General features: G+C 43.8%; 2 protein-coding genes across 2 annotated transcripts; one reads left to right on the plus strand and one right to left on the minus strand.

The window, feature by feature from the left end:
• The first annotated feature begins 160 nt into the window (after positions 1-160).
• Positions 161-5,416, plus strand: cpsf3 (cleavage and polyadenylation specific factor 3). Its single transcript, XM_018688744.2, has 18 exons — positions 161-338; positions 670-733; positions 824-921; positions 1,021-1,149; positions 1,235-1,412; positions 1,490-1,579; positions 1,672-1,822; positions 1,911-2,086; positions 2,159-2,317; positions 2,720-2,866; positions 2,968-3,120; positions 3,195-3,303; positions 3,529-3,627; positions 3,725-3,819; positions 4,173-4,260; positions 4,338-4,404; positions 4,799-4,895; positions 4,971-5,416. The coding sequence occupies exons 1-18, from the start codon at positions 268-270 to the stop codon at positions 5,058-5,060; spliced, it is 2,061 nt and encodes a 686-aa protein (XP_018544260.1). The 5' UTR covers positions 161-267; the 3' UTR covers positions 5,061-5,416.
• A 757-nt stretch (positions 5,417-6,173) lies between these two features.
• On the minus strand, positions 6,174-15,462 carry adam17b (ADAM metallopeptidase domain 17b). The gene is made up of 18 exons (XM_018688745.2): positions 15,108-15,462; positions 14,011-14,143; positions 13,795-13,928; positions 13,632-13,720; positions 13,376-13,556; positions 12,952-13,082; positions 12,792-12,878; positions 12,534-12,644; positions 12,297-12,441; positions 12,124-12,215; positions 11,886-12,038; positions 11,581-11,780; positions 11,243-11,346; positions 11,022-11,156; positions 10,788-10,918; positions 10,529-10,696; positions 9,767-9,823; positions 6,174-9,639 (listed from the first exon to the last, which is right to left on the minus strand). The coding sequence occupies exons 1-18, from the start codon at positions 15,205-15,207 to the stop codon at positions 9,232-9,234; spliced, it is 2,559 nt and encodes an 852-aa protein (XP_018544261.1). The 5' UTR covers positions 15,208-15,462; the 3' UTR covers positions 6,174-9,231.
• Positions 15,463-16,278: the final 816 nt, after the last annotated feature.

Raw genomic sequence — 16,278 nt, forward strand, 5'->3', positions numbered from 1 at the left:
ACATATTCTCCCGTGTTTTTATTTATTTATTTTGGAAGTTAGTTAGTTATCTGTTTATTGTTAACGTTTAAATACTATGAGAATGTTTATTTCATATTTTCCTGGAGGGAGGAACTGATTTCCTGAGCGGTGTACTACACGGACAGATTTATCGGCGGGCCGGAAGCGACGACACGAGAGCAAAAGTTGCGGATACGCGCGCAGCAGCTAAAACAGCGATGAATTAAACAGCTGTAGTTAAATATCTGTCGATTTGTTGAAGTAAACATGGCAGCTAAACGGAAACCGGACACAACTGTTCCCGCGGAGGAAAGTGACCAACTGCTCATCCGCCCGCTGTGAGTTTAAACCCAACTTTTACCTGGTTTTACCAGTTAGCGCCTGTGTCTGCTGCTGCACCAAACTCCATTCAGAAACGGCCTCATTTAAAAGTTCTTCTCTGTCAGTGAAGGAAAAATCTTGTTAAGCTTGAGCTTTTAGGACTTAAAATGACTGTTTAGAAGGAACTCTTCATTTCGGCTTAGACCAATGTTTCGGTTATTTAAGAAGAACTGCATCAACAAACATTGATGTTTTTGTTGATTGATTTTTGCCCTGTTGTTTGTCTGGTATGACAGTAACATATAAAACCATCTGTATGTTAGTGATGATTTCACTGTTTGTGTCCAGGGGAGCAGGTCAGGAGGTGGGACGATCCTGCATCATCCTGGAGTTCAAGGGAAGAAAGATCATGGTAACGCTGCCTGTGCTGTTTGTCACGTCATGTTTAACATCAGAGTGTAGACTCACCTCAGTGTATTAACACCTGTGTGTTGTGGTTTAGTTGGACTGTGGGATCCATCCTGGTCTGGAGGGAATGGACGCTCTGCCGTACATTGACCTGATCGATCCGGCCGAGATCGACCTGCTGCTCATCAGCCAGTGAGTCCAGGAATCAGATCCAGAATCCAGGACCAGAAAACTCACTGAGACCGGTTCCTCCGTTTTGATCCTGTCTAACCTTTAACCCTCCTCCCTCAGCTTCCACCTGGACCACTGTGGAGCTCTGCCCTGGTTCCTGCAGAAGACCAGCTTCAAAGGACGAACCTTCATGACTCACGCCACCAAGGCCATCTACCGCTGGCTGCTGTCCGACTACGTCAAAGTCAGGTAGGACCGAGTCAGAGTCAGAGTCAGAGTCAGTCAGACTGAGTGTGTGACGTGTTTTAACGCCGCCTCGTGGTATTTGTCGCAGTAACATCTCAGCGGACGACATGCTCTACACTGAGACCGACCTGGAGGACAGCATGGAGAAGATCGAGACCATCAACTTCCACGAGGTGAAGGAGGTGGCTGGCATCAAGTTCTGGTGTTACCACGCCGGACACGTCCTCGGAGCCGCCATGTTCATGATCGAGATCGCCGGCGTCAAGGTAACAAAACGCCGGTCGCTTTACAGGCTCCTCTGAAGACGTCCAGACTTCCTCTGATGATTTTCGTGTGTGTGTAGTTGTTGTACACAGGAGACTTCTCCCGTCAGGAGGACAGACATCTGATGGCAGCAGAGATCCCCAGCGTCAAACCAGACATCCTCATCACTGTGAGTGAAGCTGCACAGATTCAAACGTTAAACTTTATTCAAACACTGAGCAGACAATTCGACGTGACGGTCTGTCGGTGTTTTCGTGTCAGGAGTCAACGTACGGGACTCACATCCACGAGAAGCGAGAGGAGAGGGAGGCTCGTTTCTGCAACACCGTCCATGACATTGTGAACAGAGAGGGTCGGTGTCTGATCCCCGTCTTCGCTCTGGGACGAGCTCAGGAGCTCCTGCTCATCCTCGGTGAGACGACGAGACGAGTCAGAGAAAGTCCAGGTCAGATTTAAGCCTCAGTCGTTCACACTGTAATCACCTGTCCTGTCCAAACCAGACGAGTACTGGCAGAACCACCCAGAGCTCCACGACATTCCCATCTACTACGCCTCGTCTCTGGCCAGGAAGTGCATGGCGGTGTACCAGACCTACATCAACGCCATGAATGACAAGATCCGCAAGGCCATCAACATCAACAACCCCTTCGTCTTCAAACACATCAGCAACCTCAAGGTGAGTCGTCCGACCTCCCGAGGTTTGTCGGGTCGTATCGTGAACTTCGCCTCACGTCCGTCTGTGTTTCAGAGCATGGATCACTTCGACGACATCGGCCCCAGCGTGGTGATGGCGTCTCCCGGTATGATGCAGAGCGGCCTGTCCAGAGAGCTGTTTGAGAGCTGGTGCACAGACAAGAGGAACGGAGTCATCATCGCCGGGTACTGCGTGGAGGGAACGCTCGCCAAGGTGAGTCCAGGTCCGAGAGACGAAGGTGAACATAGATCAGAGGCTGATGTTGACTGATGAGTTTAACCTCCTCTGGTTTAACCCACGGTTATCAGGGGAAGTCAGGGTGAATGAACCCTGGTTTGATGGTTCAGATGTCAGGCGGCTGAGTCGGTGTGAACTTAGATTAGTTTGTGTGAAGTTTAACGAGTCGTGTGTTTATAATTTGAGACGTATCTACATGTAGAATACGTCAAAATGATGCTGATGCTCGGTGTCCACACCTCGTCCATCCATCATTCTGTTTATTTTCATTGATCAATGCGTCACGACCTTCATCACCGAGAAGAAGGTGGCGAACATCAGTCTAATGTGTGTGTGTGTGTGTGTGTGTGTGTGTGTGTGTGTGTGTGTGTGTCGCAGCACATCATGACGGAGCCTGATGAAATCACGACCATGTCGGGTCAGAAGCTTCCTCTGAAGATGTCGGTGGACTACATCTCCTTCTCCGCTCACACCGACTACCAGCAGACCAGCGAGTTCATCAGAGCGCTCAAACCTCCGCATGTGGTAATCACATGACCACACACACACACACACACACACACACACACCCACAGGAGAACTTCAGGGTTCAGATCCTCACAGGTCCATTTGGTTCCCATCTTCAGATCCTGGTCCACGGCGAGCAGAACGAGATGGCCCGTCTGAAGGCGGCTCTGATCCGCGAGTACGAAGACAACAACGAGGTCCACATCGAAGTCCACAACCCCCGAAACACTGAGGCCGTCACACTGAACTTCAGAGGAGAGAAACTGGCCAAGGTTCGTCTGAGTCCACAGAATCTGATCGGTTTCACTGTTCGGTCCGTGTTAACTCCCAGCATGCTCTGCTGCAGGTGATGGGCTCTCTGGCGGACAGGAAGTGCAGTCAGGGTCAGAGGATCTCCGGGATCCTCGTCAAGAGAAACTTCAACTATCACATCCTGACGCCGTCCGACCTCTCCGGTCAGTAACTCTGGTTAAATGTCTGAAATAAGGTCTGTGGTTTTAACACAAGCTCAAGACATTTTCAGGTTTGATTCTCCGACATAAAATGGGTCAGTAAATCCCCCACTCCTGATGTTTGAAGCTTTTACGTGTCTTAAAAAAGGCGGTTGCTAACGAGTGTCTAAATGAGACTACAGAGGTTGTCGGGAACGTTAACATCTCGTCTCCTGTCTCCTCGTTCAGACTACACAGATCTGAGTATGGGGATGGTGACGCAGACTCAGGCCATCCCGTACACTGGACCCATCTCCCTGCTGGTCAGCCAGCTTCGAAGCCTCGCAGGTGGGTCAACACCTCACCTGGACTCACCTCCGGTATAAACAGCGTGAAGTTTCAGAGCACACTTTTAAATGTAACTTCCTGTTTCTGCTGTTTGTAGGAGACGTGGAGCAGGTGGAGGGAGCAGAGAAAATCACCATCAGGATCTTTAAGAGCATCACTCTGGTTCACGAGGCCGGAATGGTGCTGCTGGAGGTCAGTTTACAGACAACCAGAAACAGCTCTATATATCAATACCAGACTCCATTGACAAAAACAGGGATTTAACCAGGAGCTGCTGGAATACCACTGCCTCCATCTGTTAGTGTGACTGTGTTACTGTGTGACTTTCAGTGGTGGAAGAAGTAATCAGATACTTTACTGAAGTGAAAGTACCTCACAGTAACGCAGACACACTAACAGATGGAGGCAGTGGTATTCCAGCAGCTCCTGGTTAAATCCCTGTTTTTGTCAACGGAGTCTGGTGCTGATGAATAGAGATGTTTAAGCTCTATCTCTGTAGGAATCCTCCATAACGTTGTCACTGACTTAATTTGTTCTTGTCTCAGTGGATCGCCAACCCGCTCAACGACATGTACGCCGATGCCGTCACCACAGTGATCCTGGAGGTCCAGTCGAACCCCAACGCTCAGAAATGTCAGTGAATGCAACACGACAACACGTACGTTTTATTCCGCACAGAAACTTTAACGAGTCGTGTTTATTTGTTTCAGTCGCTGAAGGCAAGAAGGAAACGTTCGACGCCGAGGTGTTCGTAGAGAGACTGGGGCTCATGCTGCAGTGAGTACTGAACCGTCGCATGGGGGTGTTTGTTTTACTCTGCCTGGAGTGTCAGGTGGGTGGAGTCAACACAACAACCTGCAGAGAGGCTCAAGTCAGTTTGGTTTCTCTCTGGTAACTGATGCTTTCTGAAGCTCCACCCACCTGGACGTCCTCACATCAGAAAACAAACGCACCCTTTGTAAGAGAGCAGCAGGAAAATGGTTTTAAAAAAGATACAATACTGATTTTTATTAAAATTTATTGTCAGACTTTAAAACAAATCTTTTTGGTGCTGTTAAAAAAACAAACAACTATTTACGACGTTTTGTTTGCGAACGATGTGACTTTCAAAATAAGAGCGTATAAACGTTCAGACGAACCAGCAGAGTAACGCGAGCGTTGTCTGTTGCAGCGACATGTTCGGGAACGACTGTGTGAATGTCAAAGACGGAGAAAACCTGAGTGTGACGGTGGACGGAGTCACAGCGTTCATTGACCCGGAGACCAGAGTGAGTCTGACACCTGAACGCCTCAGTCTCGTTTATTTCAAACCTTTACCTGACCTCTGACCTCTGACCCTGCAGACCGTGGCCTGTGCGGAGGACGACTCCCTGAGGGAGATGGTGGAGGTCGCCGTCCACCGACTCTACGACGCCCTCAGCCCCGCCCTCTGACCGACCATGCCCACTCTGTGATGTCACCGGCAGTAACACCTGACAACAGGTGGATCTGATGATGATGAACTGATGTTTGATTTCCTGGTAACACTTCACCTCACTGTGCGATCGGTTAATAAAGAGCTGGTTTATAACAGAAACACATCTTTACCTGCTGCAGTAGAAGCAAATAGAAACCAGTTAAACTCGACCTGAGGTGACGTGTCACCGCCTTCTTTAACAAAGACAAACTCTTTGTTGGAAACGTGATTCCAAAGGAATCAACACCAGCGTCGACTGTTTTTGTATCTGATTTATCTGTAAAGCTAAAAATCATTTGATTCCTTCAGGAGGAAAATAAACGTTTGTTTCCTCAAAAATCAAAAATCTGGTTTGAGATTCTTCAGTTAAAGGTGAATTATTCTGTTAAATGTTCTCAGGTCGTCCATCCAGTTCTCATGAACATCTCAGCAACGCCAGGAGGAATTATTTGACACCGTCGCTGTCAAATAATCTAATCACCTTCGTTTGTTTTTCCTAAATGGATCTATGTAGGACTGATCCTAAAACCAGGAAGTCAGTTAGCATGTTAGCATGTTAGCACTTCCTGTTCCCTCGTCCCAGAGTCAGTGTGTTTCTGGTTAAATGTCTGAAATAAGGTCTGTGGTTTTAACACAAGCTCCAGACATTTTCAGGTTTTATTCTCCGACATAAAATGGGTCAGTAAATCCCCCACTCCTGATGTTTGAAGCTTTTACGTGTCTTAAAAAAGGCGGTTGCTAACGAGTGTCTAAATGAGACTACAGAGGTTGTCGGGGACGTTAACATGAAAACCCATCTACTCACCAATCCACCTTTACAGCCTCGTTGTGTTTCTACTCACGCTCTTTCAAACTCTCACTAACTTTCTAAGAAGAAAGGCTTTTGTAGAAGAGCTCAGAGCTAAATGAAATGACCAGTTGGAAGCTTAGTGGTGGAGACGTTGACGTCATGTGACCGTGGTGTAGTTGGTTTATAGCGTTATGAGCTGAAACATAACGTCTCCTGAATCTGAAACGACTGAACCTGTGATTCGGTTGAAAGCTCTGGAAGAAGGTATTGACAGGATTTAATAATCAGTGAAGCAAAGTGTAGAACTGAGAAAACATTTTATTTTCAGACTGAACGTCACAGTCCGACAGGTAAACACGATGACGTCAACACATTAAACTCAAAAGCTTTAAATGGATCAATACAAACGATCATCAGCATAAAACAAAAGACTGAAACGTCACAGTGCACAGGACTCAACACATGTAAAACACAACATTAAAATACTGACTAGTGCATTTGAATACCACAGAGGAAGAGAAGAACTGATTCCAGACTGACACTTAAAAAATACAGATTTAACAACAGTCTGAGTTTCAGTTAAAAAAAATAAAACAATACAAGACTTGAGAACAAAAGTTTGACGATCAATAAAAAACAAACAGATTTATTGAAAATTAAACTGTGGTACCAAACAGCTTGATTGTTCTCCCAGTGACACAGGTTGATTTGAAACCATGAAAACAGCTGTAAAAACCTTGGTTTTTTGACTGAAGTTTGATTTAAAGGGATTTTAACATTACAACATACACCACTGTGTTTTCAACTCATCCAAAAAAAAAAAAAAACACAGTCACATCAGACTGAAAGATCGACTCTGAACAGAAACGTAAATCCTCAACAGTTTAGAAAATAGGGAAGCCCACAACTGCCAAAAAAAAACAAAAAACTATGAAATGTTTATAGGGCGCTGTATGTTTTAAAGATATTTAATTAAAAATATAATGAACTATTATTGATTAACCTGCTGGTTATATTTCTGATTAATCATTCAATTATTTAATCTATAAAACATTAGAAAAGAGTAAAGAAAATGCCCATCATAACATCCTTTAGACCAACGTCTCTTTAAAGATATATATATCTTTAGCTCTTACTGCCTGAAAAAAGATTTAGATGTTTAGTCAATTATCAAAATAATCAGTTCTATTGTAATTAAAATTGACTTGTTTGGTAGGAATGGGCTTCCATAGAAAGAGAATTTAATCATAAATAAACTTCAAATGTTGCGACTTTATAAACAGAAACAGACGACCACGTCAGATATGAGTATTTTCTGTAGCAGTAACATTTGCATATGTATAATATTTATTTACAGAGTCTTGTGTAGCTCAGTACGTTGAGCAAGGCACTAACAATGCCGGGTTCAATTCCCAGTGAGACACTTGATCCTGAAAAACAGAAACGATTTTTACTAAAAGTCGACTGAAACTTTGAGGCCAATGTTAAAATGTTTTTGTTTGTGGAGTTTACGTATATGTTTACATTTCCTAACTCCAACTGCCTTAAATTCTCCCAAAATATTTAAATCTTCTTACATGAATAGAAAATGTAGAAAACCAAACCAACCAAAAAATCCCTTCACATATTTTACATTTTTAAATATTTAAAATCAACTCAGAACATTTCTGATAAAGATCTTTGACCTCTGAACTGACATTTACTGATTTATATAGCAAACAAGTGAATAAATAAAATATTTGGCCGCTTCATTAGCTTTCAGTGAACTTTGGCCTTTTAAAGTTTTGACTGTTGATTATGTCTCTGTCGATTAATCTGCTGAATATTTTCACAATAAATCCTTTTGTCTATGAATCTGTAAAAAACTTTCTACAAATAATCACGTCTGAGGAGCCGAAGCCATTGAATTTTTGGCACTTTTGTTGCTGTCGTGATGAAACGACTGATTATTGCTTTATTGGCTTTTTAAATATTTATTAGGCTTTAAATAATCTACAGTGAAAACCTGAAGTTTTAACACCTGGTGCTTGTAAAATACAGGTGATGTCGTCGGCTGATCGGGTGCCTGTTTTCTTATTGATGCTTAATTTTTGACTCTAAAATATGGAGGCCCAAAGGTTTCAAAATCAAACAAATATAACACTGTGAAATAAAAATACACAGATAAAGTCTATGAATTAGTTTCAACAGGGCACAGGACACCCAAATAATAATTCACAAATTCATACTTAGATAATATTTTGTCTGTATTTATTTCCATGATTATTGATTTCATAATATAATTCAGTTTTGAACACTCTGAGTCTCTGTACCAGCAGCAGCCAGGCCACCTGAACCTGGATGTTTGATGGTGAGAAGTTTATCTGAGATCTGACACCGTCTATAAATCGTTAAGTAGAAGCTCCAGAACAAACTGCTGTTTCTCTAAATGCTGGTGATGTTTTCTGACGCTGATGTCGACCAAATATCGACTTTTTTAAGATCAAGTTTAAGTCACAAACAAAGTTATTGCTTCCGTTAAACAGGCACTCTGTACGTAGATGATTGTCATTCTTAATACTTAAGATTTTAAATCAGCACTGCAGGTAGAGCTGAGCTATCATCTGAAACATTTTGATACCTGAGTTTTGATTCCTTAATTTCAGAAATATAAAACAAACTGAAGTTCTTAGAAGAAAAACTTTCATTTCGTCTCTGCACCTGAATAAAACTCTCTAAAAGCATTTTTTTTTTATTGCTTGACTAATGGCAGAACTAAACTGGGTGTTCAGGAACTAAAATGAACATGGGGCATTTAGGAACTAAACGTTAAGCGCAGGAAGGTTTGATAACTAGAAAGGGCATAAGGCAACAGAAATGAGCATGAGCCATTCAAGGGGCATTCAGGAACTAAAACCAGTATGGAGATTCTGAGCCAAATTTAATTGGTACCAAAACATGTTTGATACTCCGCCCTGGATGCTACAGCTTCAAGAACAATGTGATTTGTGTCTCCATGATACAAAACTTTAACTCGTGATGAGGACGGATCCTGAAGTGAATTTTCCAGCTGAAGAAGGATTAAGCAACGATTTGAAGCCAAGGTCTGACCACACAGGAGACACTTTGAAGGCAGATTTTCTCTAGACAATAAAAAAGTGATTTTCTGATCCGTGTTGGACCTGGTCTTATTTTAAAAAACATGAGGACGTGGAAAACAACGTAAAAAGGTGTCAAACCTGTGTGATCAGAGTTTTACTGTAACAAAGCAGCCATGCATCGGTCTTCAGTACAGAGCCAGTTTAAAAAGCTGTAAAACCAGAACTCAAAGACCTGAACGGGATGAACCACCTGGTGTCGGACAGGAAGTCCACCTGCCTCAGCACTGCGTCTCCTTGGTGTCGATCTGATGTTGTCTCTGCAGTCTGAACAGCAGCGCCTTCTCGCTGCGACTTGTCACGCCTTTCTCCGTCAGGTCCTCAAAGGAGCGCTGAGCTGCACCCGCCGGACGCCCGAACGCCTCCTCCAGGGCCTCCTCATCCAGGTGGGAGTCCAAGCTGGGGTCCTCCTGGATGGTGGCCATGCGGGGGCTGTCCAGAGCAGGGGGAGGAGGGGCTTGACCGGGAGTCGGGCCAGGGTCAGGGCTGGGAGCAAAGCCGGAGACCGGAGGGGTGCTGGTCTGTTGGGGGCCGGACGGTTGGAAACGGAGAGGGGCGGCGGTGGGGAAGTTAGGAGGTTTGAAGATCCGAACTGACGCAGACTCCAGGCTGCTCAGGAGCTCGGCATTCTGGGAAAATTTAGAAAGTCAGAGTCAGTGGCATTTCATGGTTTAAGGAGTGGGATGTAGTTTTTATATTTTGACTGATGACTGAATTATTTAACATTTAGCAACATTACACAGTGTATTTACTCACACTGGGGAAGAACAAAGACTTGGTCGTCTGTTCATATTGTTTATCCAACTTCTTGTCCTGAAAAAGTGTAAAGATACAAAAACATGAAGGGTGAGAAATTCTCCTTAAAATATTATAATATATAATAATATAAAAGTACTGATCAGTATTCAGAAGGCTTCACGGACAACTTCGCCTCTAGTGTTTGTGAATCGTCGATTATCAAACAGACAATGAATTATCTGTTTGTGTCCAGCTGCTAGCGTTAGCATTAGCAACATGGCTGCCTTGTATCCGTCTGGCTACTGTCCAAAGCAAGGAACAACCGTAAGAATCCCAGTTTGGATTAGAAACCCTGATCTCAGAGCTGTGTTTGACTGTCGGTTTGAACTCTCTCCATACTCGGACTGGACATAAGGACTAACAGAACAGATCCTGGTGGACCATTAAAACATCCATAAAGTCCAAGGTTCACTTGTGTTTCTATCAATCTTTCTTTTGGCTCATTTTCTGGTTCCACTGGCCACCATTTCCTCTACCTGGGGAAAGCTATCGATAGCTACCAGAGAAAACAGAAGCTCTGTTCTCTTTGTTTTCCTGAGAGATGATGTGCCTGGTGGCAGAAAGAACTGCAGAGTGAAACCAAGGCTGATAGGGAACCAATCTAAACTATGAAGGTGTTGTTACTCTACGGCCATTACACTGTGCCTTCAAAAAACAAAAAAGTAGTCTGTTGTCGCTTTAAGATGTGATCAGGATCGACTGAGATCTGCAGAGACCCACCACACAGTGGACCAGGATGCTGAAGGGAACCCAGAAGAGCAGGGAGAACGCCACCACTGAACCCACGATGTTGTCGGCCAGAAACTTCCCGAACGTGTTGATGTCAAGTTTGTCGATGAAATCCCACAGTCGCTCCACGACATCCTGCACCTGCTTCATACACTTCCCCTGCAGAAACAACAGCCATCAGCACACTCATACATCCTGCTGTCTACATCAGAAAAGGTGAGAGGTTTGTTTTATCGATGAGTCCTCTCACCGCTCCGTCACAGAAGCCCACGGTGCAGGGTTTGCCTTTACGCAGGAACAGAAAGCTTCCTGTTTTGTCCTGGTAGGGGGCGCAGACTCCACTGCTGCTCCGACAACAGACTTTACATGACGAGTTGGTTTCTACAAACAAGAAAGACTCGTTATTGCTGCTGCAGACAAAACTAGAAGCTAAGACACTCTGACGTGACAGAGACTCATTTAACTGGACTTAAAGTTTTCGTACCGTTGCAGGCACAGGGCTGCAGCTTCAAGATGGCCTGACAGAAAGGAATACACTCTCCGTTCAGACACTCTCCGTTGTCCAGACACACCGTTTTATCTGGAGCGTTTTCAGGCGGCGGACATTCGCTGCTGTTTCCTGTCGACACAAACACAACAGACATGAAGCATCAGGACCAGACGGCTGATACCTAACCTCTGACTGACTGACCCGTGTGTCCTGACCTGTGCAGTAGGAGTGTCCTTTACAGGTGGCGTCGATGGGCTCCTGGCAGACCTCACCTTTGGACTCGAACCTGCAGTTTTTACAGCACGCGCTGTTCCTGTCACTGAACACAGAAGATTCATGTCAGAGGAACACAACACAGGGATGGTTCTGATAAGTGATTCCATTGGATCTGTTCTAAGTTGGTTTAATACCCGGATTCTTTACGCTCCACACCTGAAGAATCCTGTATCAAATCTTAATGACAAAGTAGAATTAATATCATTTTCATTATTGATTTTTCTCGTGCAGCTGCAGAAAAAGCTGTCGACCCCCTGTCCCCATTATGGTCTCTAACCTGCACTGAGCTCCGGGTTTCAGCCTGCAGTCAGCGGTGCAGCAGCGGTCCGTGTGGATGTGAAGCAGTCCTGGATCGCACTCCTCCCCCTGCTCCACCCGAGAGTTCCCACACACATTGATGTTTCTTTCCTTGAAGCAGGACGGCGCCTTTGACCTCAGACGCTTCACTATGGAGCGTTTACTGCAGTTAGAGAACAGCTGGCAACAGAAGAGAGGATTTATCAGAACAGATAGAGTCGGGTCTATGTCCTGAAACTTGTGTCCCAGTCCTGCAGGTGAAGGTCGAAGAGCAGAAGGCTGCACCTTGTTGTTGACGTGGTCTCCGCTCACAGCGATTGGGTACATGACGTATTTCCCTCCCTGGTCCTCCCGGGGGGCGCAGTATGGGATGTTGTCGGGGTCGTGCTCCGCTCCGAAGTTGTGGCCGAGCTCGTGGGTCGTCACCAGGTCTGCTTCCTGTCGGAGACGACACCAGACACCATCACAAACTGACAGTGATATCTGGTCATGTGATTCAACAAATTTCAAAACACTGGACCACCTTAGTGAGGATGGTTTTCCCATAGTTCTTGGTGCTGGTCAGACCTGTGTTGAGGTAAATCGCTCTCTGTTCGTTCGTAGACGAAGGACACGCTGCGGAAACAAAGAATCTGATTGGTCAAAATAATCAATAAATTCATCGTTATTTCCAGTGCTGAACCAGTAGGACTCTACCTTTGGAGCAGAGTCCTCCGGGGATGTCGGGTTTGGACGGGGCGACGTAGGCCAAACCCAGAGTCCCTTCGTCGAAGTCCTGGTAGGTGAAGAGGTGAGCGAGGCAGACATTGGAGGCTTTCTCTGCGATGTCCACGCTGAACTGCTGCAGGAAGACAAAACCACAGAGACATCAGAGGAGACATTCAGGGGTTTAAACTGGGGTCAGGAGGAGTCCAGGTGGATCAGGTTCTTTACCTCCAGCAGCTTCTTAACGTCCCAGACGTCTCTGTCCTCCATCGGGCTCCCTCTCATGTTGAAGTGGCTTTTTCCTGGAGCTACAGGAGTCGGACTTTTCTCTATGATGATCTGATGACAGACAGGAAGTTCTGATTTATGATAAGTTGAAACTTAGACGGACTTTATTGATCCTTTGGATGACTCCTCGGGAAATTACATAATTTCTGTATCTAATGAGTTTTAATGTGAGTTTCAGAGTCTGGTCGACGTCTTCACCTGCTGGATCTGAACTCCGTAACCTGTGAACTCCTCGTCCCATGACGTGTTCCGGTAGATGTCGTCGACGCGATCGATCAGCTCGATCTGAAAACAGGTTTTAACGTCAGTGGGTTAAATTAAATCTGGTGTAAGTTGATTAAATCTCTTGTTTTCTGACCAGGTAGTTGAGCGTGGTGCTCTCCTCCTCTCGGCCCATGTGTTTGAAGAAGCGATGGTCGGCCACCAGCAGCAGAGGACAGGTGTTTTTCTTGTGGTCGTGGACGTGACGTTTCCCTCTGATCACCGACTCTGACCAGGTGAAGACAGGAAACATTAAAGGTCAGTGCTGCAGTCAGGAAACTCTGGGTGTTTTAAATGCGTTAAACCATTTTATATCAGCATGTAAAATAAAGAGGGAAGATGTTTTATGTGTTTATATGTTTTTAGATAAAAAGCCTTCCTCAAAAAAATGCTACAGGAAGTTGCTGTATTTGTCTCTGAGGAAGTCTTGGACTGATTGCCTCCTCTTCCTTTATCAATTTCTACAACTGTTTCCTGTTAATCTCCCCTCTGTTCTTCTGTCTGTGTTTAGATCTACTGACCATCTTCCTCCTGCTCCTCCAACATGGCTGCTCTGACACTGTCAGGGAGGAGGTGGCTGGGGTTGGAGGTCATGTAGCCACAGACTGACGGCTGGTGGAGGCGGCTGAGGTTCCTGATGTCGTCTGAGCGGTAGATCAGCAGACGACCATCAGGTGGCGCTGACGTGAACCTCCACAGAGGCTGAGAGGAAGGACGGAGTCAGGAGACATCGAATGCTTTTATTTTTTTAATTAACGGACAGTGTTTATGTTTTACCTCGATGTTATACTCGGCCTCATCGGTCAGGATGTGAGCAGAGAACTCGTGGTCGTCGATGTGAGCCTGAACTCGAGAGTTTTCCTCCCCTGGAAAAGAAAAGCAGAGTTAAAGGATCAGTTCTACATTTTCTCACCTCCAGACCTCCTGCCTTGCGTCTCACCAATGACGTGTCCGGTGAAGTAGTTGTGTCTGTTGACTGGGTAGCTCCGCTCTCGGCCATCCTCGTCCACGACCACGGCTCTGAAGTCCTCTGTGAACAGCTCGTCGTTTGTCCTCAGGTATAGTCTGAACCGCCTGCACAAACAACATACGAGTTGAATCAGAGGCTGTTTCAGAAGTTTACGAATCAAACCTGACTCCGAGGCGTGGGTTTGACCTCTGCAGGGCGTCGAAGCTGAGTGTCTTCTCCACATGAGTCTGGGTTTGGATGTCGCGGCGGCGGACGGAGTGTGTCTCGAGGCTGGAGAGAGGAAGCACGTCGAAATCATCGAGCATCGACCTGAGAGAGTCTGAGGAGGAAACAGAGTCAGAGGTTTTCATCATCCTTTAGGATCAAATATGAGACAGTGAGTACGTACTGGGCTGTTCCTATAATATCTTATTGTGTGATTCAACCTTGTTTCATTTGATTTAAAATGTTATGAATCTTTGTGTTTATGTAAATCACCTTTAGCTGCAATTAATTCTTTAATTGTTATTAAGCTGTTAGATATAAACCAGTCATGTGACTTATCTGATTTCTACATGATGTGTTGACGTTGTTTTGGATGTTTCATGGTGGTTTACTCTTCAATCATAAATTATATTTTGTCTTATTATTAGTGTATATGTCAATGTAAAAAGTTAATATCTATGATATAAGATTATAAAACCAAAATTTTGACTTAATTTCTCGTAATTGTTAATTTTTAAGACTTATCATGACACAATTTTGGCTTATTCCCTAAAATTTTGACTTTTTATCTTTCTTTTTGATTAATAACATAATATTTACATGTGTTAAAAGTGTTTCACTTTTTTAAACTACACTCTCACTTTTGTATATATTTTTAATTTCATGTGATATGAGATAATATGTATTTTTAGTGCATATTAACCCAAAATTCTCACTGAGCTGTGATAATTATAACTTTATTACATATTATTATGACCCAATAAATGTTTTTATTACTATTATTTAACCACAATTATAAAATACGACAGTAAAATTATGATTTATTGTCACATGTTGACTCATTACATCAGATTTATAATTTATAAAGTCAAACTGATGACTTGTTTTCTCCTCACTCTGACTTTAAAACTCAAATACTTTTCATTTAATATTTGCATTTTTTTTGGCAGGATTGGTCTTCCATACATTCTGCCTTCTGTTAACTGGAGTCATTCTCGTTGTTTTGACGAACTTTACTTATTAAAAAACCCAAACATTTCTATGAATTCACAGGATTAAAACCATATTTAAAGACCTACCGTACTCCTGCGGCTCCGTGTCTGCAGGCGGAGAGGAGACGGCCTCGGTGAAGAAGGTAAAAACGATTAGAAACGTTAAAAAAGTGCGGTCCCGTCTCATGTTTGACGGTTCTGACTGATGGATGTTAAATGGGCTGAACGGAAACGGCCGCCGCTGCTTCTTTCAGATTAAAGTCTCCCAACATCAGATTTCAGACGTCAGCGACAGTTTGGATAAAAAACTCCACGTTAGAAACACATTTCTGAATAAATCTGAGTATGTCTGGTCCAGGTGAAGTCTTTACTGTGTCCACAAACAGGCACAAAAACCTCCGCTCCGCAAAAACCAGGAAGACGGAAAGCTGCCGAGTCAAGCGCGCGAGGAGCGGGAGGAGCGGGGCGGAAGTGCCTCTGCCTTCACAATAAAAGCGCGACGCCTATTACATTAAAAAGTTTTTTAAACGTAACAAATTAATCAATTAATACTTGAAGCGGACGAATGTAAACAAGGTAAAATTTGAGAATAAAATAATGTAAAATGAAACATGGAGGATGTTACAATAATAATAATGAAATAGAAGTATATTTATACTTGAAATTAATACATTTTAATAAATACAAAGTGTTTTAAATAAGAACAAAAAATAATAGTCATAATAATCTCATAAATTAGTCATTAAGCTGATGGGTCAGAGTCTCCCCAATCATAAACAAAATCATGAATTATCGATCACGAAAAGAAAAATAATCAAGTTATTAAATTAATTAGTTAATAAGATACATTATTTTATTTGAAATAAACCAATAAAATCTTCTGAAAAACACGGAATACTTAAAACATGTCCACATACAGTAATAATAATAATATATTCAGCATAATTTACCCATTTTATCCATGTTTGTAAACTGTTAGCGCTGAATTCCCTGCTTTATTTTGAAAATCCGGCGCTGCGGTGTGTTTGTGTTGAATCAAACTTTATTGAGCTGGTGACTCAAACACGCTGGAATCCAAACAGCTGCCGAAACAAACGTTTAAAACCTGAGAGTTTGTTTGTGAGCGGCCTGAGAGGTTTGAGTTAAAGCTGCAGAACAAGCAGAGAAACAGAAACATGTCTGTCCTCCATCTTATGTAAGAGAAGAGCGACATCTGTCAGGTCTATTTATAACATCTGATCTCATCATAATCCGCTTC

The sequence above is a fragment of the Lates calcarifer genome, linkage group LG7_1 (genome assembly GCF_001640805.2).
Source record: "Lates calcarifer isolate ASB-BC8 linkage group LG7_1, TLL_Latcal_v3, whole genome shotgun sequence".
Taxonomy (NCBI): domain Eukaryota; kingdom Metazoa; phylum Chordata; class Actinopteri; family Centropomidae; genus Lates; species Lates calcarifer.

Excerpts from the sequence above, each read along its gene's own strand:
- adam17b (XM_018688745.2), bottom strand. The coding sequence starts at position 15,207 with ATGAGACGGGACCGCACTTTTTTAACGTTTCTAATCGTTTTTACCTTC. Across the intron at positions 14,144-15,107 it reads CACGGAGCCGCAGGAGTACG|ACTCTCTCAGGTCGATGCTC; the intron begins GTAGGTCTTTAA and ends TTTCCTCCTCAG. Across the intron at positions 10,919-11,021 it reads GCAGCCCTGTGCCTGCAACG|AAACCAACTCGTCATGTAAA; the intron begins GTACGAAAACTT and ends TCTTGTTTGTAG.
- cpsf3 (XM_018688744.2), top strand. The coding sequence starts at position 268 with ATGGCAGCTAAACGGAAACCGGACACAACTGTTCCCGCGGAGGAAAGT. Across the intron at positions 3,304-3,528 it reads GACGCCGTCCGACCTCTCCG|ACTACACAGATCTGAGTATG; the intron begins GTCAGTAACTCT and ends CTCCTCGTTCAG. Across the intron at positions 4,896-4,970 it reads TCATTGACCCGGAGACCAGA|ACCGTGGCCTGTGCGGAGGA; the intron begins GTGAGTCTGACA and ends CTGACCCTGCAG.